The sequence below is a fragment of the Pan paniscus genome, chromosome 1 (genome assembly GCF_029289425.2).
Source record: "Pan paniscus chromosome 1, NHGRI_mPanPan1-v2.0_pri, whole genome shotgun sequence".
Lineage (NCBI taxonomy): Eukaryota > Metazoa > Chordata > Mammalia > Primates > Hominidae > Pan > Pan paniscus.
In genome coordinates, this window is record NC_073249.2 from 25262495 (window position 1) to 25285496 (window position 23002).

Genomic DNA, 23002 nt, shown 5'->3' on the forward strand with positions numbered 1-23002 from the left:
GGCGAAACATATCCTTTTATCAAGAGTCCACTCCTGTAATAACTTACCTACTCTCTTGAAACCAGCATCATTCATGAGGGCGGAGCCCTCATGACCTAATCACCTTTTAAAGGTCCCACCTCTCAACACTGTTTTATTGGGGATTAAGTTTCCAACACGTGAAATTTGGGGAATACGTTCAAACCGCAGCATCAATCTTTCGTTTCCTGTAATAACCTATTCTATCGTTAACAGCCCGCACCATATTTTAAGTTTGTTTATTTTATTTTATTATTTATTTATTTATTTTGAGACAGAGTCTTGGTCTACTGCCCAGGCTGGGGTGCAGTGGTGTGATCTCAGCTCCTTGCAACCTCTGCCTCCTGGGTTCAAAGGTTTCTTCTCCCTCAGCCTCCCAAGTAGCTGGGACTACAGGCACGTGCCACTACGCCCAGCTAATTTTTGTATTTTTAGTAGAGACAGGGTTTCACCATGCTGGCCAGCCTGGTCTCGACTCCTGACCTCAGAGGATCTGCCTGCCTCGGCCTCCCAAAGTGCTGGGATTACAGGCATGAGCCACTGCGCCTGGCCTGTTTATTTTAAAACCTGTGTTAAGAATGGCAGAAATGGCAGATGAATCATAATGTGGTACCGGTGTTTTGTTTTTTCCCTATGTGTGTATATTGTCTTCCCCTAAAACTCTTCCGTCCTTTTTTCCCCTATAACAAATCTGTTGCATTAACGACCTACATTTAAAAATAAATGTTCTGGCCGGGCACGGTGGCTCACACCTGTAATCCCAACACTTTGGGAGGCCGAGGCCAGCGGATCACAAGGTTAGAAGGTCGAGACCATCAGCTAACATGGTGAAACCCCGTCTCTACTAAAAATTAAAAAAAATTAGCTGGGCATGGTGGCACACACCTGTAGTCCCAGCTACTTGGGAGGCTGAGGCTGAGGCAGGAGAATCACTTGAACCCGGGAGGCGGAGGTTGCAGTGAGCCAAGATTGCACCACTGCACTCCAGCCTGAGTGACAAAGCGAGACTCTGTCTCAAAAAATAATAATAATAATAATAAACGTTCTAGATCTTCTTCACTTGTTTTCATGCTTATTTGGCAGTTCTGCTCCATTGTATACTATCACGTGACATTGTTTTGATTGCTTATAATTTCTCTGCTTAGCTTTAAGAATTCCCTTCTTGCTTGATGTTCTGGTTAGCCGTTGCTGCATAACAAACTACTGTAAAGCTTAGTGCTTTAAAATCACCATTTGTGGCTGGATGCAGTGACTCACACCTGTAATCCCAGCACTGTGGGAAGCCAAGGATCACTTGAGGTAAAGAGTTCAAGACCAGCCTGCTCAACATGGTGAAGCTCCATCTCTACTAATAATACAAAAATTAATTGGGCGTGGTGGTGGGCGCCTGCAATCCCGGCTACTCAGGAGGCTGAGGCAGGAAGGAGAATCACTTGAACCCAGGAGGCGGAGGTTGCAGTGAGCCCAGATAGCACCACTGCATTCCAGCCTGGGTGACAGAGTGAGACTCCATCTCACACACACACACACAAAATCACCATTTTTATTTGGCTCACAATTTTTAGGTCAGGAATTTGGGATGGGCTTGTCTGGGTGGTTCATCTTGGATCCACGTGCTATCAGCTGGAGTGGCTGGACCAGAGAATCCATTTCCACAGTGGCCTCTTTACTCACAATGTCTTCACAATCCTTGGTCTCTCTCCCAACCCGGCTGCCAAATAATTATAATCTTTTTGGAGTTTTTTTGTTTGTTTGTTTGTTTTTGAGACGGAATCTTGCTCTGTCACCCAGACTGGAGCGCAGTGGCATGATCTCGGCTCACTGCAACTTCTGCCTCCCAGGTTCAAGTGATTCTCCTGCCTCAGCCTCCCGAGTAGCTGGGATTACAGGCATGTGCCACCACACCCGGCTAATTTTGTATTTTTAGTAGAGATGGGGTTTCACCTTGTAATCTTTCTGATATGTTTTACTTTATACATTGAAAAATGTTTAAGAAGCAGTCTATAAACTTTCTGTATTCCAAAGAAGTCCTTGACACAAAAGATACTCTGAGCCAGAAGATCTACAGTCCATGGAGAATTTGTGTGAGCTTAATGGGAGAAGTAAGAAGTGGTAAAATTTGAGACACATTTTGAAAGTAAAACTAATAGGATTTTCTGGAATTAGATGTGGGATAAGAGAAAGAAAATAAATAAGGGCTATTCTTATTGTTAGATTGTTTTACCTATACTGGGTAAAAGGTTTTGCCACTTCTGAGATAGGGGACACTTGGAGAAAAAGGACACTTTAGAAAAAGACCAACTTTTCTAAAATGTCTGTTCAAGGAGATGAAAATAAGTTTATTTCATTTTCTTTACAAGTTCATATTATTTAAAACAATCACCAGTAATAACAACTAGGTTCTTGGAGCACCTACTAAGTGCCAGGCCCTCTGTTGGATGCTTTACCATTGTAAACCTCACAACAGCCCTACGAGAAAACTACATGTGTGCAAAAGTTGAACCTTGGTGAGTGATATGGTTTGGCTCTGTGTCCCCACCCAAATCTCATCTCCAGTTGTAATTTTGACATATAGAGGGAGGGACCCAGTTTCAAATCAAATGGCAGGAAAAGCTTATAACAAAAACTAGTTTTCTCTCCCATCCCTTCTAATCCCCTGCCCAGAGGCAACCACTTGAGCTATTTTTTTCCTTCATATTTTCAAATATGCTCTTATGGCTATTTCTTATCAATTTTAAACACTGCCCATTAACTTCATTTTAAGGTAGACGAAGATTTAGTTATCTTATGTTCACCCTTTCTCCATACCCTCCACTCCCACCATCACTGCCACGTCATCTGTCCTCTTCCCCATTCTCCCAGTATTGTAATATAGTTTGATCAGAACTCTTGGTTAAGTCACTAGTGTTTACATTACTATGGCTGTGTCACTATTTCTCTCTGCTGACCCAAGCATGACACTGATTAGGTTTCCTTTCTCATATAACTCTTGTCCTTGGATTCAGTGGCCCTTATTTTTTTCTTTTGCTTTGTTTTCTGTTACTGTTCATCACATATTTTATACAGCTGTCGATGTTATTTATTCAAACGATGTACCAGTTCCATTTGTTTGTTTGTTTCTGGAGACCTCCCTCTGGAGCTTTCCACCTTCCTGGCTCTAATCTGGACTGGTTGCTTTAGGCCTGTGGTCTAAACAGCTGTTATTTCAGGACTTCCTTGACTGTTTTCCTTTGTTTGCCCTTTGTTTCTGATCTCATGGGTTTTTTGTGTGTACTTTTTTTATCTTGCTTACGCCCTCATTTTGCTGGTACTTATCTTTCAGTGGCTTTTCTAAGAAAGATTATGTAGGAAGTAGATTTTTTTGACTGCTTGTATATTTGATTTGTTTTTCCAAATGTGAGACCATCCCCCATAGTTATTTTATATTTAAAAATATCTTTATTCCACCCTAATTTTGATTAGTAACCTAGCTGGGATATAATTTTGAGCTTAAAATTATTTTTCTTCATAATTTATAGACATTGCTTTTTTTCTTTTAAAGGTTCCATGTCATTCTCATTCTTTCTATGTGACTTTTTGTTTGTTTGTTTAATTTGTGTGCTTAGCACTTGGATCTTAAACCCTCCTGGACTGATCTCCTAAATGTCCTCTTTTTTCTTATTTTTCATCTTCTTGCCTTTAATTTTTTTCCCAATTATTGAGGTATTAATGCTTAGAAAGTAAATGAAAATACTGTCCTCTCACCATTCCACCTTTGGTTATTCTGAAGAACTGGGACAGCCCTCTTCTTTTATTTAATTTATTTATTTGTATTTTTGAGACAGGGTCTCACTCTGTAGCCTAGGCTAGAGTGCAGTAGTGCAATCACCACTCACTGCAGCCTCAACCTCCTAGGCTCAAGAGATCATCCCACCTCAGCCTCTCACGTAGCTGGGACTACAGGCACACACCACTACACCCAGCTAATTAAAAAAAAAAAAAAACTTTTTTGTAGAGATGACATCTCACTATGTTGCCCAGGCTGGTCTCAAACTCCTGGGCTCAAGCGATCCTCCCACCTCAGCCTCACAATGTGCTGGGATTACAGGCGTGAACCACCGTGCATAGCCCTAGCCCTCTTCTAATGTGTGCTGTATCAAAGTCCACATTTCCTTCTGGAAATAAGCGAACTTCCTTTTGCTTAACCAGAGGAAATGCAGTTCTTTGTACCCTAACCTTAGTCTCTCCTATGCACATCTTTGCATTCTCTTTTTCACATACCAACTCCAGTAAACGATGTTCTCAGTTAGGGAACTACCTGTTCCCCCTTAATCTATTATCTAGCTGTTTAAAAAAGATATTCCTGCACAATTATGAAGCCCAAATATCTTATTACTTTCTCTTCTACTCAATAATTACGTATTTTCTACCAGTAGTATAATCCAGAAAGAGTTTCTGCCTTCTATGCATGGCTCAGTTGAAAAAATAAATAAGGGCCAAGTGTGGTGGCTCACACCTGTAATCCCAGCACTTTGGGAGGCTGAGGCAAGAGGATCTCTTAAGGCTAGGAGTTCAAGATTAGCCTGGGCAACAAAGCAAGACCCCATCTCTACAAAATAAAAATTAGGCCAGGTGCAGTGGCTCACACCTGTAATCCCAACACTTTGGGAGGCCGAGGCGGGCAGATCATGAGGTCAGGAGTTCGAGACCAGCCTGGCCAACATGGCGAAACCCCATCTCTACTAAAAATAAAAAAATCAGCTGGGCGTGGTAGCACGTGCCCATAGTCCCAGCTACTCGGGAGGCTGAGGCAGAAGAATCGCTTGAACTCAGGAGGCAGAGGTTGCAGTGAGCCGAGATCGTGCCACTGCACTCCAGCCTGGGTGACAGAGCAAGACTCTGTCTCAAAAAATATAAAATAAAAATAAAAATTAGCCAGATGCACTGGTGTGTACCTGTAATCCCAGCTACTTGGGAAGCTGAGGCAGGAGGATCACTTGAAACTAGAAGTTTGAGGCCACAGTGAGCTATGATTGCACCACTGCACTCCAGCCTGGATGACAGAGCAAGACCCTGTCTCAAAAAAAAAAAAAAAAAAAAAAAAAGGAAAAGAAAAGAAGAAATAAATAAGCAAATTATGATTAGATGTGCAAGCTTCTGCAGGGCAGGGATTCATTCTGCACTTTTATATCTGAGAGGTAGGTTCTAGTTAGAGGCTCTGCCCATTCTAAGCGTTTAATAATTATCAGATGAAGGCTGGGTGTGTTGGCTCATGCCTGTAATCCCAGCACTTTGGAAGGCTGAGGCAGACACATCACGAGGTTAAGAGATCGAGACTATCCTGGCCAACATGGTGAAACCCGTCTCTACTGAAAATACAAAAATTAGCTGGCCATGGTGGCGCGTGCCTGTAGTCCCAGCTACTCAGGAGACTGAGGCAGGAGAATCGCTGGAACTCGGGAGGTGGAGGTTGTAGTGATCGCGCCACTGCACTTCAGCCTGGTGACAGAGCAAGACTCCGTCTCAAAAAATAATAATAATTATCAGATGAAAGAGTGGATGACTCACAGAGAAGGTATTTATTTCATTGTACTAAGATATTTACCACTGAAGTTCCAAGCTAAATAGAGTGTTTCCTTACACATCTAGTCTGGATGCTTTGGGTCATTGTTGAATGCATTTGAAGGTAATTGAACAATGACTTGGTGCCATGGTCAACCCTGTATGTTTTGCCCTTTGGCACAGTACTGCCCTTTTAAAATTAGGTTATGCCCAGCCAGAACTTTGGCTGAGTTATAGATGCTATGATATGTAGTAGAGCTCAATAATTGTTTACGGCTGGATGCGATGGCTCATGCCTGTAATCCCAGCGCTTTGGGAGGCTGAGGTGAGCAGATCACTTGAGGCCAGGAGTTTGAGACCAACCTGGGTTAACGTGGCAAAAATCTCGTCTCTACTAAAAATACAAAAAAAAGAAAAAAAAAAAGTTAGCTGGGTATGGTGGCACACACCTGTAATCCCAGCTACTTGGGAGGCTGAGGCACAAGAATTGCTTGAACCTGGAAAGTGAAAGTTGTAATGAGTGGAGATTGTGCCACTGCACTCCAGCCTGGGCAACAGAAGGAGACTCTGTCTCAAAACAAACAAACAAAAAACATCATTCTTCTTATTATTATTTGTTTAATGAATCATGAGTAGAAACCTATTTCATGAAGGTTGTCTGATCTTGTAATTATTTTCAATGGATATATTTATAGTGTTGCTAGTCTGAGGATTCATTTTTTTAAAAAGCTTTACTGAGATGTAAGTGGCATATCGTAAAATTTACCCATTTTAAGTATATCATTCAATGGTTTTGAGTATATTTACATAGCTTTACAGCCATCCCAACAATCTAATCTTAGAATATTTGCATCACCTGGGCCATGTGTGGCTCATGCCTGTAATCCCAGCACTTTGGGAGGCCGAGGCGAGTGGATCACTTGAGGCCAGGAGTTTTGAGACCAGCCTGGCCAACACAGTGAAGCCTCGTCTCTACCAAAAACATACAAAATTTAGCAGGGCATGGTGGTGCGCACCTAGAGTCCCAGCTACTTAGGAGGCTGAGGCAGGAGAATCGCTTGAACCCGGAAGGCAGAGGTTGCAGTGAGCCGAGATTGTGCCACTACACTCCAGCTTGGGCAACAGAGTGAGACCCTATCTCAAAAAAAAAAAAAAATGTTCATCACCCTTAAAAAATCTCATGCCTGTTAGCATTCACTTTTCCTTTTCTCATCTCCAGCCTTAGGCAACCACTAATCTACTTTCCTTTTTTTTTTTTTTAATGTAGAGACAGGGTCTCATGTTAACCAGGTTGGTCTCGCACTCCTGGCCTGCAGCATGCCCCCTGCCTTGGCCTCTCAAAGTACTGAGGTTTTAGGCATGTGTCACTACTGGCCATCATCTACTTTCTGTCTATATAAATTTGTCTATTCTGGATATTTTATGTAAATAGCGTTATACAATATGAGGGCTCTTAAATCTGGCTTCTTTAGCATAATGTTTTCAAGATTTATTCATATTATAGAATGTATCAATACTTCATTCCTTTTTATTATGAAATAATATCCCGTTGTATGGATATACCACATTTTGTTTATTCACCAGTTGGACATCTGGGCTGTTTCTGTTTTTTGGCTATTATGAATAATGCTACTATGAACATTCATGTATACATTTTTGTATGGACATATGTTTTAATTTCTCCTGGGTCTATACCTAGGAGTGGAATTGCTGGATCATATGGTAACTCCCTGTTTAACATTTTGAGAAACTGCTAAACTCTTTTCCAAAGTGGCTGCATCATTTTTATATTCCCGCTAGTAATTTTGACATTAAAATATATGAGAGTTCTGATTTATTCACATTCTTACTAATACCTGTTATTGTCTTTTTTATTATAGTTATTCTAGTGGATGTGAGGTGGTATTTCATTCTGATTTGATTTGCATTTCCCTGATAACTGATAGTGTTGAGCATCTTTTATTGTGCTTGTTGGTCATTTGTATGTCTTCTTTGGAGATATGTCTGGTCATTTTTCAATTAGGTTATTTGCCTTGTCATTGAGTAGTAAGAGTTCTTTGTTCTAGATACAAATCTAAAATCAGATATGTGATCTACATATGTTTTCACCAATCTGTGGGTTGTCTTTTCACTTTTTTGATGTCATTTGAAACACAAGTTTTTAATTTTGATAAATTCCAATTTATGTGTTTGTCTTTTACCGCTTGCAATTTTGATGGTGTTATCAATGGTGTAAAAATCATTGCCTAACCGAAGGTCACTAAAATTAACTCCTGCATTTTCTTCTCATACAATTTTAGCTCTTACATTTAGGTCTTTGATCCATTTTGAGTTAATTTGTTGCGTGTTGTGAGGAAAGTGTGCAAATTGATTCTTTTGAGTGTCAATATCCCTTGTCGGGCCCAGTGCAGTGACTCATGCCTGTAATCCCAGCACTTTGGGAGGCCAACATGGGAGGATTGTTTGAGCTCAGGAGTTCAAGACCAGCCTGGGCAACATAGTGAGACCTCATCTCTACAAAAAATACACAAAAACAAAACAAAATTAAATGGGCATGGTGGTGCATGCCTGTAGTCTTAGCTACTTGGGAGGCTATGGCGGGAGGATTGCTTGAGCCCCGGAGATCAAGGCTGCAGTGAGCTATGATACACCACTGCACTCCAGCCTGCGCTACAGAGTGAGACCCTGTCTCCAAAAAAAGAAACAAACAAACAGACAAACAAAAAACCACTTGTCCTAGCACCTTTGTTGCAAAGATTAATTACTCCCTCATTGAATTGTCTTGTTACCTTTGTTAAAAATTGAGGGTCCATTTATAACAAAATAATGTTTTCCTAAAGTTAAAAGTTGCTACTGTTACCTCTCAATTTTAACTTTTTTTTTCTTTTTTAATTAATGTTTTTTACCCATGGCAAGCTGTAATAGCTTTTTTGAGGGGAGGGAGGTGCTTGATAAAGAACAGTAGGTGCTGCTTATCAACAGATGAAAGGAGGTTTCTTTTTCAGGCAACCATCTCATTTGTGAGTGAATGGACTTTCTCTTTAAAGTGTTGGGATTGTTAGTGCCATTTTTATTGTAAATATCAGAATTGTTATTTTTTGTCTTCTACCTAAGAATTCTGTCTCTTAGGCTTTCTCTTCCCAGATTTCCCAAAGTTGGGAAAAGCTGGGTTGAGAGGGCAAAAGGAAAAAAAAAGAATTCTGTCTCTGACATAATTAGATAGGGAACCAGTTGGGAAGCTGTAAGAATAATGCAGGTGCAAGGTGGTGGTGGTTTGAGCCGGGTGATAGCTGTGGATGTAGAAAGAATCTGAATATATTGTGTCATAGGGTTGACCTGATTTGCTAATGGAGTAGTTAAGGATGTGGGAAAGTGGAATCAAGCATGGCTCCAAGGTCTGGGCCTGAAAAACCGGGAGAATGAGTTCACATTAACTAAGACGGGAAAGACAATGGTAGGGGCCTGTTTAGGGAAGAGCTAGGAAGAGATTAGCATCTCATTTCTAATGATGTAATACATAGAATCTTGCAGGAGCCTTTGGTGAAGTGTAGTTTAAGTCATCTAATACTAAAATTTATATAAAGTGTCCAGAATGCCTTTTACTGTAAATAACTTATTAAAATAATAAACTGCATAATATTAAGTGTGATATTTGTCAGAGATGTTAAGTGATTATAGGACTCCCAAACTAAGAATGCTTTATAATTATCATCAGTATTCCCCTTTACCTTGGGGCATGTAGAACTGGCTTTAAGATGTGTTTTGTGGGGAGTTTTTTGTGGGTTTTTTTTTTTTTTTTAGATGGAGCCTCACCCTGTTGCCCAGGCTGGAGTGCAGTAGCACGATCTTGGCTCACTGCAACCTCCGCTTCCCAGGTTCAAGCGATTCTCCTGCCTTAGCCTCCCGAGTAGCTGGGATTGCAGGCACGCAACACCATGCTCAGCTAATTTTTTAGTTTTCAGTAGTTATGGGGTTTCACCATGTTGGCCAGGCTGGTCTCGAACTCCTGACCTCAAGTGATCCACCCGCCTCAGCCTCCCAAAGTGCTGGGATTACAGGCGTGAGCCACCATGCCTGGCATGTATTTATATGTTTAAATTAAAAGATGTTTCAACAGCATGGTAATTGGCATAGAGCTGAGACAGATAGATAAAAGGAACAGAAAAAAAATCCAGAAATGTTCCTATGCATATCTAGATAGTTGATGTATTTAAAAAGCACAAAGGCAATGCAGTGGAGAATGTATAGTCTTTTCAACAATGGTACTGGAGCAACTGAATATCCATATGCAAAAAGAAAAATTGAACCTTAATTCATACCTTTTACCACATACAAAAAATAACTCAAAATGAATCAAAGACCATTGAAAACAACATTATAAAACTCTTGGAAGAAAACATTGGAGAAATTTTTTTCTACCTTGAATTAAGCAAAGATTTCCTATATGATATTAAAAGCGTAAACCATAAAAGAGCAAATAGATAAACTGAACTGCTCTTCGAAAGTGACAATAAACCAGGTACAGTGGTACACGCCTGTAAACCCAGCTACTCAGGAGACTGAGGTGGGAGGATCCTTTGAGCTCAGCACTTCGAGGCCAGCCTGGGCAGTGTAGTGAGACCCAGTCTCTTACAAAAATGCAAATAAGAGAATATAAGATAAACCACAGACTAGGAGAAAATATTTGCAAAGCATATATCTGATAAAGGATTAAAAACTACACCATTTTAGGCCAGGCGCGGTGGCTCACGCCTGTAATCCCAGCACTCTGGGAGGCCCAGGTGGGTGGATCACAAGGTCAGGAGATCGAGACCAACCTGGCTAACATGGTGAAACTCCGTCTCTACTAAAAATACAAAAAAAATTAGCTGAGCGTTGTGGTGGGCACCTGTAAGTCCCAGCTACTCTGGAGGCTGAGGCAGGAGAATGGCGAGAACCAGGGAGGTGGAGCTTGCCGTGAGCCAAGATCGCACCACTGCATTCCAGCCTGGACAGCAGAGTGAGACGCTGTCTCAGAAAAAAAAACAAAAAAAAACAAAAAACCTACACCATTTTGGGCCAGGCACATTGGCTCACGCCTGTAATCCCAGCACTTTGGGAACCGAGGCAGGCGGATCACGAGGTCAGGAGATCGAAACCATCCTAGCCAACATGGTGAAATCCCGTCTCTACCAAAAATACAAAAAGTAGCCGAGTGTGGTGGTGCATGCCTGGAATCCCAGCTACTTGGGAGGCTGAGGCAGGAGAATCGCTTGAACCTGGGAGTTGAGGTTTCAGTGTGCCAAAGTCATGCCAAAGTACTCCAGCCTGGCGACAGAGACTCCGTCTCAAAAAAAAAAAAAAAAAACTACACCATTTTAAAAGTAGCCAAAAGGTACTTGAAAATTGCCAAGAGAGTAGATTTTAAGTGATCTACCACAAAAAAAGTAATAAGAATATGAGGTAATGCCTGTGTCAGTTGTCTCAACTTGGCCATTCCACAGTGTATACACATTTTAAAAACACATGTTGGCCAGGCACAGTGGCTCACGCCTGTAATCCCACCACTTTGGGAGGCCGAGATGAGCAGATCACCTGAGGTTGGGAGTTCGAGACCAGCCTGACCAACATGGAGAAACCCCGTTTCTACTAAAAATACAAAAAAAAAAAAAACAAAAAAACAAATTAGCCGGGCATGGTGGTGCATGCCTGTAATCCCAGCTACTCGGGAGGCTGAGGCAGGAGAATCGCTTGAATCCAGGAGGTAGAGGTTGCGGTGAGCTGAGATTGCGCTATTGCACTCCAGCCTGGGCAACAAGAGCAAAACTCCATCTCAAAAAAAAAAAAAAAAAAAAAAAAAAAAAAAAAAAATGCCAGGCACTGTGGCTCATGCCTGTAATCCTAGCACTTTGGGAGGCCAAGGCAGGTGGATCACGAGGTCAGGAGTTTGAGACCAGCCTGACCAATATGGTGAAACCCCGTCTCTACTAAAAATACAAAAGTTAGCCGGGCATGGTGGTGGTCACCTGTAATCCCAGCTGCTCAGGAGGCTGAGGCAGGAGAATGAACTTGAACCCGGGAGGCAGAGGTTGCAGTGAGCTGAGATCATGCCACTGCACTCCAGCCTGGGCGACAGAGTGAGACTCCATCTCAAAACAAAAAAAACATGTTGTACAACCTAAATATATACCATTTTTCTTTGTCAGTTTACAAAATTATTTAATCAACTTTAAACATAAAAATGGCCAAAAGATTTGTACAGTTACTTCACCATAGGAGGTGTACAAATGGCAAACTCATGAAAAATGCTTCACACCATTAGTCACTAGGGAAATGCAAATTAAAGCCACAGTAAGCACTACAAACCTTAGAATAACTAAAAGATTGAAAAGACTGGCTGTGCCAAATGTTGGCAAGGATATGGAGGAACTGGAACTTTCATGCACTGATGATGGGAATGTAATGGTACAAGTAGTTTGGAAAACAGTTTGGCAATTTCTTTTTTTCTTTTTTTTTTTTTTTTTTTTTTTTGAGACCGAGTCTTGCTCTGTCCCAAGGCTGGAGTGCAGTGGCCTGATCTCGGCTCACTGCAACCTCCGCCTCCTGAGTTCAAGTGATTCTCCTGCCTCAGCCTCCTGAATAGCTGGGATTACAGGCATGTGCCACCACGCCTAGCTAATTTTTGTATTTTTAGTAGAGACGGGGTTTCACCATGTTGGCCAGGATGGTCTCAATCTCTTGACCTTGTGATCCTCCCGCCTCAGCCTCCCAAAGTGCTGGGATTACAGGCGTGAGCCACTCCGCCCGGCCAGCAATTTCTTAAAAGTTAAGCATATACCTACAGTTTGATATGGCCATACTACTGGTATCTTACACTTAGGTAATTTACTGAAGAGAAATGAAAGCATATACAGCCTGGGAGCCGTGGCTCAGGCCTGTAATCCCAGCACTTCGGGAGGCTAAGGCGGGTGGATCATGAGGTCAGGAGCTCAAGACCAGCCTGGCCAAGATGGTGAAACCCCGTCTCTACTAAAAATAGAAAACTTAGCCGGGCATGGGGGGCGGGGGGGCACACTTGTAATCTCAGCTACTTGGGAGGCTGATGCAGAGAATTGCTTGAACCCAGGAGGCAGAGGTTGCAATGAGCCGAGATCGCCCCACTGCACTCTAGCCTGGGTGACAGAGTGAGACTCTGTCATTAAAAAAAAAAAAAGCATATACAAAGACTTGTACAAGAAAATTACTGACACATGAAACAACTTGGGTGAAACCCAAAATGATTATGTTGCATGAAAGAAAGCACAGTACATATTGTATAATTCCACTTATATAAAACTTTAGAAAATGCAAACTAATCTATAGTGCCAAAACAGATAGGTGGCTGCCTAAGGATAAAGGAGAGCAGGTAAGGGCAGGAGAGAAAGGTTACAAAGGAGTCCTCAATAATTTTTAAGAGTGCAAAGGGATTCTGAGACATGAATATTTGACAACCTCTGCTCTGTAGAGTCAGAAGACCCTTAGGCTTGTTGAACCATGCTCTAGTATGATATTGAAAGTGTTATGCAGTAATATTCTTTCCTATTTCCAAGTATGGAATCCTAGCATTCCAAGAGAGAGTTCCAACAATGTGCTGAATAGTGATGAAACCATTGAATAATAAGTATATGGGTTCCATAAGGTGGTTAAAGAACAACATCTAACAGGTTTGGAATTTTAGCTAAAAAGGGAATAATAATAATTTACCTCTTTGTAGAGGAATAACTCATTGGTTAAGTCTTAGTAGGTTTATTAGAAACGTGAATCTCATTAATTATAGCCTGTGTCTGAACATTGTGAGCTATAAGAACCCTCATATTAATGGTTAAGGGACTGTTGGAAATGATGTGATTTTATTAAAAATGGGGTCTTTGTGGAGGAGTCAGGAATGGTCAAAATGAGCTTCAGGTATGGGGCTTGCTCTGTGCTCCTGATACCAAGGGTCTGGCAAGCACAAAGGAAGGTGAGAGAGTTTATCTGGGGGGACTCAAGGAAAACTTCCTGAAAGAGGTGTCCTTTGAGAATTCCCACAGGTATAAATGAGGAGGGAGGCACTTCAGGGAAGGGAACCACTGAGAGCACAGAGAAGGCAAGAAGCTTCTGGATTGTTTAGGGAACAGCAAGAGATCTGGTGTAAACAGGGCGTGGGAGTTGGAAGAATGTGTAGGAAGAATAAAACCAGAAAGGAAGATGGTCAGATCCTAAAGGGATTTCCTGCCATAGTGACAGCTGGAGGATTCATTCTGCAGTGGGAGCGGAATTTGAGAGAATTGGACGTGTATTTTAGGACAATAACACTAGCGGCATTGTAAAGAGGCAGGACCATTTAGGAGGACTCACATTTTGCCTTTACTGAGGGTTGACGTAATCAGAGGAATGCTTGATGGAAATTGGTTAGAGGGAAGGGAGAAACCTGCCTGGTATTTGGGAGGTAGGGTGGGGTGGAGTGGTGTGGTGATCATTATCTGAGATAGGGAATCCTGGAAGAAGAGCAGTTTGGGGCCGGAAGGTGGGGTGGACTTTTCATTTACTTAAGGACATGTTTTGTTTTTTTGCTATTGTTTTTGAGACAAGAGTCTTGCTCTGTCGCCCAGGCTGGAGTGCAGTGGCACGATCTCGGCTCATTGCAGCCTCCGCCTCCCAGGTTCAAGTGATTCTTCTGCCTCAACCTCACAAGTAGCTGGGATTACAGGTGTGGACCACCACACCCAGCTAATGTTTTGTTTTTTTTAGTAGACCCAGGGTTTCACCATGTTGGCCAGGCTGGTTTCAAACTCCTGACCTCAGGTGATCTGCCACCATGCATAGCCGAAGAGATGTATTTTGATGAGCAGAAGCTTTTCATTTAAATAAAATGCAATTTATTAATTTTTTATTTTTTATAAAGAGGTTCTTCTCATCTCATGTTAATTGCTTTTTTTTTTTTTTTTTTTTTTTGAGACAGTATCACTCTGTTGGCCAGGCTGAAGTGCAGTGGCACGATCTCAGCTCACTGCAACCTCCATCTCCCAGGCTCAAGCAATTTTCCTGCCTCAGCCTCCCGAGTAGGTGGGATTACAGGTGTGTGCCACCACACCCGGCTAATTTTTGTATTTTTAGCAGAGACGGGGTTTCACCATATTGGCCAGGCTGGTCTCGAACTCCTGACCTCAGGTAATCTGCCTGCCTTGGCCTCCCAAAGTGCTGGGATTACAGGTGTGAGCCACCGCGCCCAGCCGTTAATTGCATTTTTTAAAAGATTTTATTTATTTGGTCTGAGCACAGTGGCTCACGTCTGTAATCCCAGCACTTTGGGAGGCCGAGAAGGGCGGATTGCTTGCACTCGGGAGTTCAAGACTAGCCTGGGCAACATAGCGAAATCCTGTCTCTACTAAAAATAAAAAATTAACCAGCCAAACATCTTATATGCTCACTCACAAGTGGGAGCTAAGCTATGAGGACACAAAGCATAAGAATGATACAGTGGACTTTTGTGGACTTGAGGGAAAGAGTGGGAGCGGTTGAGGGATAAAAGACTGCACACTGGGTACAGTATATGCTGCTCCAGTGATGGGTGCACCAAAATCTCAGAAATCACCAAATAACTTACTCATGTAACCAAACACCACCTGTTCCCCAAAAACCTATTGAAATAAAAATTAATTAATGAATTTAAGTAAGTAAAAGAAAAAAAATTAGCCAGGCATGGTAGCATGCATCTATAGTCTTAGCTACTCAGGAGGCTGAGGTGGGAGAATCATCTGAGCCTGGGAGGTCGAGGCTGTAGTGAGCTGAGATCATGCCACTGCACTCCAGCCTGGGAGATGGAACAAGACCCTCTCTCAAAAAAATAAAAAAATAAAAATAAAAGGTTTTATTTAAGACTTTTTTTCTCCCTTCTTCTCTAGATATAATTGACCCTGCAATCCTGCGCCCAGGCCGCCTGGACAAAACACTGTTTGTGGGTTTACCGCCCCCTGCAGATCGCCTTGCCATCTTAAAAACTATCACAAAAGTGAGTAAAGGAAATGGTATATTTTTGTATATGTTTCTCTTGTTTTAAATAGAGACAGTTATAAGAGGTAGTAATTTTCGTTGACTGATTACTTTCTTTTCTGTAGCTGTGTTTGCCCAGCCTATATCTCCCAAAGGGAAGGTGAACTGATCTTCGATTATTACTTTAAAATAATTTACATCAGATCATATTTGAAATGGAGTAGGAACTTTTGGAGAAACTGGCACTTTGGGAGGGCGAGGTGAACCCAGGAGTTTGGTACCAGCCTGGGCAATATGCTGAGACTCTGTCTCTACAAAAGATAGAAAAAATTAGCCATATATGGTGGCACCCACCTGTGGGACCATGTACTCAGAAGGCTTAGGTGGAAGGATTGCTTGAGCCCAGGAGGTCAAGGCTGCAGGGAGCTGTGATCACACCACTGTACTCCAGCCTGGGCAACAGAGCAAGACCCTATCCTTTTTTTTGAGGCAGAGTCTTGCTCTGTCACCCAGGCTGGAGTGCAGTGGCGCGATCTTGGCTCACTGCAAGCTCTGCCTCCCAGGTTCACGCCATTCTCCTGCCTCAGCCTCCCGAGTAGCTGGGACTACAGGTGCTCGCCACGACGTCCGGCTAATTTTTTGTGTTTTTTAGTAGAGACGGGGTTTCACCGTGTTAGCCAGGATGGTCTCGATCTCCTGACCTCGTTATCCACCCGCCTCGGCCTCCCAAAGTGCTGGGATTACAGGCGTGAGCCACCGCACCAGACCCCGCAAGACCCTATATTTAAAAATAAATAAATAAGTGGGCCAAACACGTTGGCTCACACCTGTCATCCCAGCACTTTTGGGAAGCCAAGGCAGGTGGATTGCTTTGACCTCAGGAGTTCAAGATCAGCCTGGGAAACATGGGGAAACCCCATCTCTACAAAAAATACAAAAATTAGCTGGACTTCAATGGCTCATGCCTGGCTGAGGCTGGAGAATCCCTTGAGCCCAAGAAGTGGAGGTTGCAGTCAGCCAAGATCGTGCTACTGCACTCAAGCCTGGGTAACAGACCAAGACCCTCTCTCAAAAAAAAAAAAATTGAATGACTTCTGTCATCCCACTTCTCACTACCTGGAACTAGTTTTTCTGCCCTTCACACATCACATTTTGAGGTCTGTAGAAGTGCTTTGTTTCTACATTTCTATAGCCTTGGGATGGGAGAGGGAGCTAAGCTGGTGGTGTTAACCCTTCTGGGGATGAAATCACTTGTACCTGGACCCACTCTCTCCATCCAGTTGGAGATACCTCCCCCCATGGGAGCTGTCCCACTCCCATGGGATTGTACCCAGTTCTGTCCAGCTCCCTGGAAAGTGGCATACCTTGGCAGTTCTTCCTGAATCTGCTGAAATCCCTTGATTGTGTGTGTCTAACTTTTTCTAGAGCTGTCTTCTCCTCAGGCTGCTTGTCTCCAGCTTGGAATATTAATGACATCACAAGATTTTGTTAACTTACCTTCTTTCTTCAATACTCCTTCCCAGGAATGGAGGCCTAATTATCAGCCACTTTCAAATTTTCTCTTCGCACCCACTTTTCAACATTTGCAGCATGAAGGTTTACCCCTTTCTTTGGTTGCTACTGGTAAATTGTTTAACTTTTTTTAGTATTCTTTTGATGCTGACAAAGGAAGATTCTGTGATCCTGCCTCACTGGGCCATCATTACTTAAAACTGCCTTTAGCAATGTTCCTAAAAATCACCCCAAGGAGGGAGAACAGGGCAGATGAGAACAGAAGAATGATCATCTTTGTAGGGGAGAAAGATTCTATTGATGCACAGTATGGAAAATAGCTTGGAAGCCAGTAAAGTAAAAGTTATGAAATTAAGCATGTTAGAACTAAGGCAATATGACTGAGAAACATCAATGAAAAAGAAAAAATAACGAACTAAGGCATTATCACGGGAATAACAAAGAAGATATAGACATGAGAACTGTTTAAAGGTTTTAATTAGTAGGACATTGGATTAACTGTAGAGTTGGGAGTTAAAGGAAAAGGTAGATGAATTTGCAGCTTGTGCAGCTGGTGGCATCCACCAGGATTAGAGGTCTGGGAGATGAGCTCTCTGAGTTTCAGGTGCCTGGGCACTATCAAGTGGAAAAGTTGAGCAGGATGTTGGGTCTGTGGTTGGGAGTTCAGGAGAGTCCTCTGGCTGGGCTATAGTTTTGTCTGTCATCAGGACATAGCTGGTGGTCAAAGCCATGAAAACATGTTGCTTTAGTTTAGTAGTTCTCAACCTAAGGCAATTTTCACACCACCCCACCTCACGTCCCCAGGGAACATTTGGCAATGTCTAGGGACATTTACCACTACGCAGAGGAGTGATCATGCTGCTAAATATTCCACAGTGCACAGGACAGCCAACAACAAAGAATTATCCAAGGCCAGGCATGGTGGCTCAGGCCTGTAATCCCAGCACTTTGGGAGGCTGAGACAGGAGGATCACTTGAGACTAGGAGTTGGAGACCAGCCTAGGCAACAGAGTGAGACCCTGTCTCTACAAGAAAACAAATTTTTTTTTTTTTTTGAGACAGAATCTCACTCTGTTGCCCAGGCTGGAGTGCAGTGGTGCCACCTCGGTTCACTGCAACCTCCACCTCCTGCATTCAGGTGATTCTCCTGCCTCAACCTCCTGAGTAGCTGGGATTACAGGCGTGCACCACCAAGCCCAGCTAATTTTTGTATTTTTAGTAGAGACGGGGTTTTACCACGTTGGCCAGGCTGGTCTCGAACTCCTGACCTCGTGATCCACCTGCCTCAAGTCTCCCAAAGTGCTGGGATTACAAACGTGAGCCACTGCGCCTGGCCAAGAAAATTTTTTAATTAGTTGGGCATAGTGGCATGCACCCGTAGTCCCAGCTACTTGGTAGGCTGAGGTGGGAGGATGGCTTAACCCCAAGAAGTCGAGGCTGCAGTGTGCCATGGTCACGTCACTGCACTCCAGCCTGAGCAACAGAGCTGAGACCCTGTCTCAAGGGAAAAAAAAGTATTTTCCGACTCAAAATGTCAGTAATGCCAAAGTTAAGAAACCCTGCTTTGGTTGCATATACTTATTTCTTTGCATCAAACAAGCTTGATGATGACTGCATCATAGCATCTTCTCTCCCTTTCGTTGGCTCTGTTTTTTTATTTTTTTTTTGACACAGTATGTCAAAAAAAGAGACCCTGTTTGTTGCCCAGGCTGAAGTGCAGTAGCGTGATCTCAGCTCACTGCAACCTCCACCTCCTGGGTTCAAGCATATCTCCTACTTCAGCCTCCTCACGCAGCTGGGGCCACAGGTGCATGCCACCACACTCTGCTAATTTTTTTTTTTTTGTATTTTTAGTAGAGACGGGGTTTCACCATGTTAGCCAGGCTGGTCTCAAACTCCTGACTTCAAGTGATCCGCCCACCACGGCCTCCCAAAGTGCTGGGATTACAGGCGTGAGCCACCATGCCCGGCCTTCTTGGCTCTGTCATTAGGAACTATGGTCTTGAGATTTTGTTTGCTTTGGTCAATGTATGTGGGTGTGTATGTATATACAAATAAGCACACACATATAATCCAATTTTGTTTCTATGAATTTCCTGTAGTCATAGTGACATAATGATAATGCTTTCACACTTGTCCTTGGGATTTCATGAACTAAAGAGAAAAGTTGGATTGGTATTTATTTCTAGACATGCCAGACATGAGGCATGTGGTATTCAGAGCTTTATAGATTTGGAACCAGAGAATGATTGGCTCATTCTTCCTGCTGTGTTTCATTCAATGTATGGTACTCACACCAGAACAACTTTATACTTCATTCATCTAGAATTTCAGTGCTATTTGCCAAAATCATTAGGCCTCAGACCAAAGGGTGAATATTTAAAGTACCCCACTTCGGCCAGGCACAGTGGTTCATGCCTGTAATCCCATCACTTTGGGAGGCCGAGGCAGGTGGATCACTTGAGGTCAGGAGTTCAAGACCAGCCTGGCCAACATGGCAAAACACTGTCTCTACAAAAATACAAAGATTAGCTGGGTGTGATGGTGTGCTCCTGTAATCCCAGCTACTCAGGAGGCTAAGGCAGGAGAATTAGCTTGAACCTGGGAGGCAGAGGTTGTGGTGAGCCGAGATCGTGCTATTGCACTCCAACCTGGGCAACAAGAGCAAAACTCTGTCTCCAACAAAAAAAAAAAGTCATCTGGCATAAATGGGGTGGGTAACAGAGAGGAGCCCTGCAGCTTCCAAGCACAAAGTTGTGAATATGGAAGAAGAAAAAAATCAAAAAAGACATTTCAATAGAGGTCAACTTTGGCCGGGCATAGTGGCTCCCACCTGTAATCCCAGCACTTTGGGAGGCCAAGGTGGACGGATCCCACCTCCCGAGTAGCTGGGATTACAGGCACGTGCTACCACGCCCGGCTAATTTTTGTATTTTTAGAGAAATGAGGTTTCACCATGTTGGCCAGGCTGGTCTGGAACTCCTGACCTGGTGATCCACCCACCTCGGCCTCTCAAAGTGCTGGGATTACAGGTGTGAGCCACCATGCCGGGCCAAAAGCAACTTTTGTAGATTGTGGTTTAGACTGCTGCATAGTCAGTCCTCAGCCTCTGTCTGTGCCAACGGCAGAAGGGCTTTTGTTAGTTTATTCTCTTTGACTTGAGAGTGCATTTTTGCTCCAATCCTGACTGTGTCCTATTCTAAGACTTGGAACCTCATTGGGCAGAGCTGCCCAGGAGGAGCAGGACCCACATGCAGCCTCCCTGTGCCCTGCCTGCCTGCGTGGGCCTGGTGCCCTCTCAAGAGAGCTGTTAGCAGTGCAATTTCACATCCTTATCTTACCTCATCCTTCAGAGGTCATGAATGTTTTTGTTTAAAAAACTTTGTTGATGGCTAAAGCAGGGCAGAGTGAGAGGAAGAGGAAGCACAATATCTAATTTCAGAGGGGAGAAGTCACAAGGCAGACTTCCTGCCCATGTATGTTCTTTGTAAGTCAACAGAAAGTGAGGAAAATTGGCATTTTTAATGTTTACCCTTTCTGTTTGCTGGCTTTTGACTTTAATTCCTCAGATTGTTTTATATACAGTTTTCTCTTTCTCCTATTAACATCTGAAATATTATAAGGAGATTAGAATAAAGATCTTTAGTCCTGTTCTTAAAAGTCTGAAATATTTTGTAGGTCAAAGCAACTTCTTCGTATCTTTTGGGATCTAAGTTTTGTAAAAGAAGAGCGAGTGGGCCAGGTACAGTGGCTCACGCCTGTAATCCCAGCGCTTTGGGAGGCCAAGGCGGGCGGATCACGAGGTCAGGAGTTCGAGACCAGCCTGGCCAATATGGTGAAACCCCGTCTCTACTAAAAATATAAAAATTAGCTGGGCGTGGTGGTGCGTGCCTGTAGTCCCGGCTACTCAGGAGGCTGAGGCAAAAGAATCACTTGAACCCAAGAGGCAGGGATTGCAGTGAGCCAAGATTGCGCCACTGCACTCCAGCCTGGGCAACAGAGTGAGACTCCATCTCAAAAAAAAAAAAAATGGAGACCAGCCTGACCAACATGGCGAAACCCCATCTCTACTAAAAATACAAAAATTAGCCGGGCGTGGTGGCATGCGCCTGTAGTCCTAGCTAGTCAGGAGGCTGAGGCAAAAGAATCACTTGAAGCAGAGAGGTGGAGGTTGCAGTGAGCCGAGATCACGCCACTGCACTCCAGCCTGGGCAACAGAGGGAGACTCCACCTCAAATAAAAAAGAGCGAGCCATATACTATTTTTTATATTTTTTATTTGGTATTTCTAGTGATGATGTGGTGATAAGAGGTCTATCACTAAAAGCTGCCTGAGAAGTAGAAATTTTTTTTTTGAGACGGAGTTTTGCTCTTGTCGCCCAGGCTGGAGTGCAATGGTGCGATCTCAGCTCACTGCAACCTCTGCCTCCTCGGTTCAAGTGATTCTCCTGCCTCATCCTCCCAAATAGCTGAGATTACAGGTGTCTGCCACCATGCCCAGCTAATTTTGTGTTTTTAGTAGAGACAGGGTTTTTCCATGTTGGCCAGGCTGGTCTCAAACTCCCGACCTCATGTGATCCGCCCTCCTTGGCCTCCCAAAGTGCTGGGATTATAGGCATGAGCCACCACGCCCGGCCCCCAGATTTTTTTTTCATAACTTCTACTTCCGTTTAAGTGTCATTAAAATATCTCAGAAAACCAGAAACATTATTTGATATCTGCCAAATACTTTCAGATAAAATACAGTCTTTAAAAGAGTGACAAGGCCGGGTGTGGTGGCTCACGCCTGTAATCCAGCACTTCGGGAGACTGAGACAGGCGAATCACAAGGTCAGGAGTTCGAGACCTACTTGGCCAAAATGGCAAAATCCCGTCTCTACTAAAATTACAAAAATTAGCTGGGTGTGGTGGCAGGTGCCTGTAATCCCAGCTACTTGGGAGACTAAGGCAGGAGAATCTCTTGAACCCGGGAGGTGGAGGTTGCAGTGAGCCGAGATTGTACCACTGCATTCCAGCCTGAGTGACAGATCGAGACCTCATCTCAAAAAAAAAAAAAAGTATGACCTAAGAATACCTGATATAATAATAGCTAACATTTATTAAGCCCTTACTCTGTTCCATGTAGTATTTTCGTTTTACATTTATACACATGCTTAAACCTTGAAACTCCCTTTGAAGTGTATGTCTTACAAAATATTTAAATATTTTCCTTTTACTGATGAGCAAACTTTTTACAAACTTTTTTGTTGTTGTTGTTGTTGAGACAAGGTCTTCCTCTGTCACCCAGGCTGGAGGGCAGTGGTGCGGTCTTGGCTCGCTGCAGCCTCAACCTCCCAGGCTCAAGTGATCCTCCCGCCTCTGCTCCCTGAGTAGCTGGGACTACAGGAACGTGCCACCAGGCCTAGCTAATTTTTTTTTTTTTTTTTTTTTTTTTTTTTTTTTGTAGAAACAGGGTTTCACCATGTTGCCCAGGCTGGTTTTGAACTCCTGAGCTCAAGCGATGTACCCACCTCAGCCTCCCAAGGTAGAGGGTTACAAGACTGAGCCACTACACCCGGCCCTTTCATTAATTTTTCACAGTCGACTGTGTGAATAAAAATTGCTTCATGCAGAAGCTGGATTTTAAAATAAAAAAAAAATAAATAAATAAAATTACTGGCCAGGTACGGTGGCTCACACCTGTAATCCCAGCACTTTAGGAGGCCAAGGCGGACAGATCACCTGAATGAGGTGATCTCATTCAAAAGTAGCTGGGTGCGGTGGCACACACCTGTAAATTCCAGCTACTCGGGAGGCTGAGGCAGGAGAATCGCTTGAACCCAGAGGCAGAGGTTGCAGTGAGCCAAGATTGCGCCGTTGCACTCCAGCCTGGGCAACAGGACGAAACTCTGTCTCAAAAAAAAAACAACAACAAGCATTAATGATTCTAAACTCTGATATGT

At 43.2% G+C, this 23002-nt stretch overlaps 1 protein-coding gene and 1 non-coding gene across 2 annotated transcripts in view; both read left to right on the forward strand.

Moving 5' to 3' along the window:
• NVL (nuclear VCP like) overlaps positions 1 to 23002 on the forward strand; it is a 102694-nt gene that overhangs the window by 64240 nt on the left and 15452 nt on the right. The window contains 1 exon segment of the mRNA XM_063597397.1: positions 15462 to 15568. Coding sequence (XP_063453467.1) covers positions 15462 to 15568 — 107 coding nt within the window.
• On the forward strand, positions 8691 to 8739 carry MIR320B-2 (microRNA mir-320b-2). Its single transcript, NR_163093.1, has one exon. It is a non-coding gene; the product is annotated as a microRNA mir-320b-2 (primary transcript).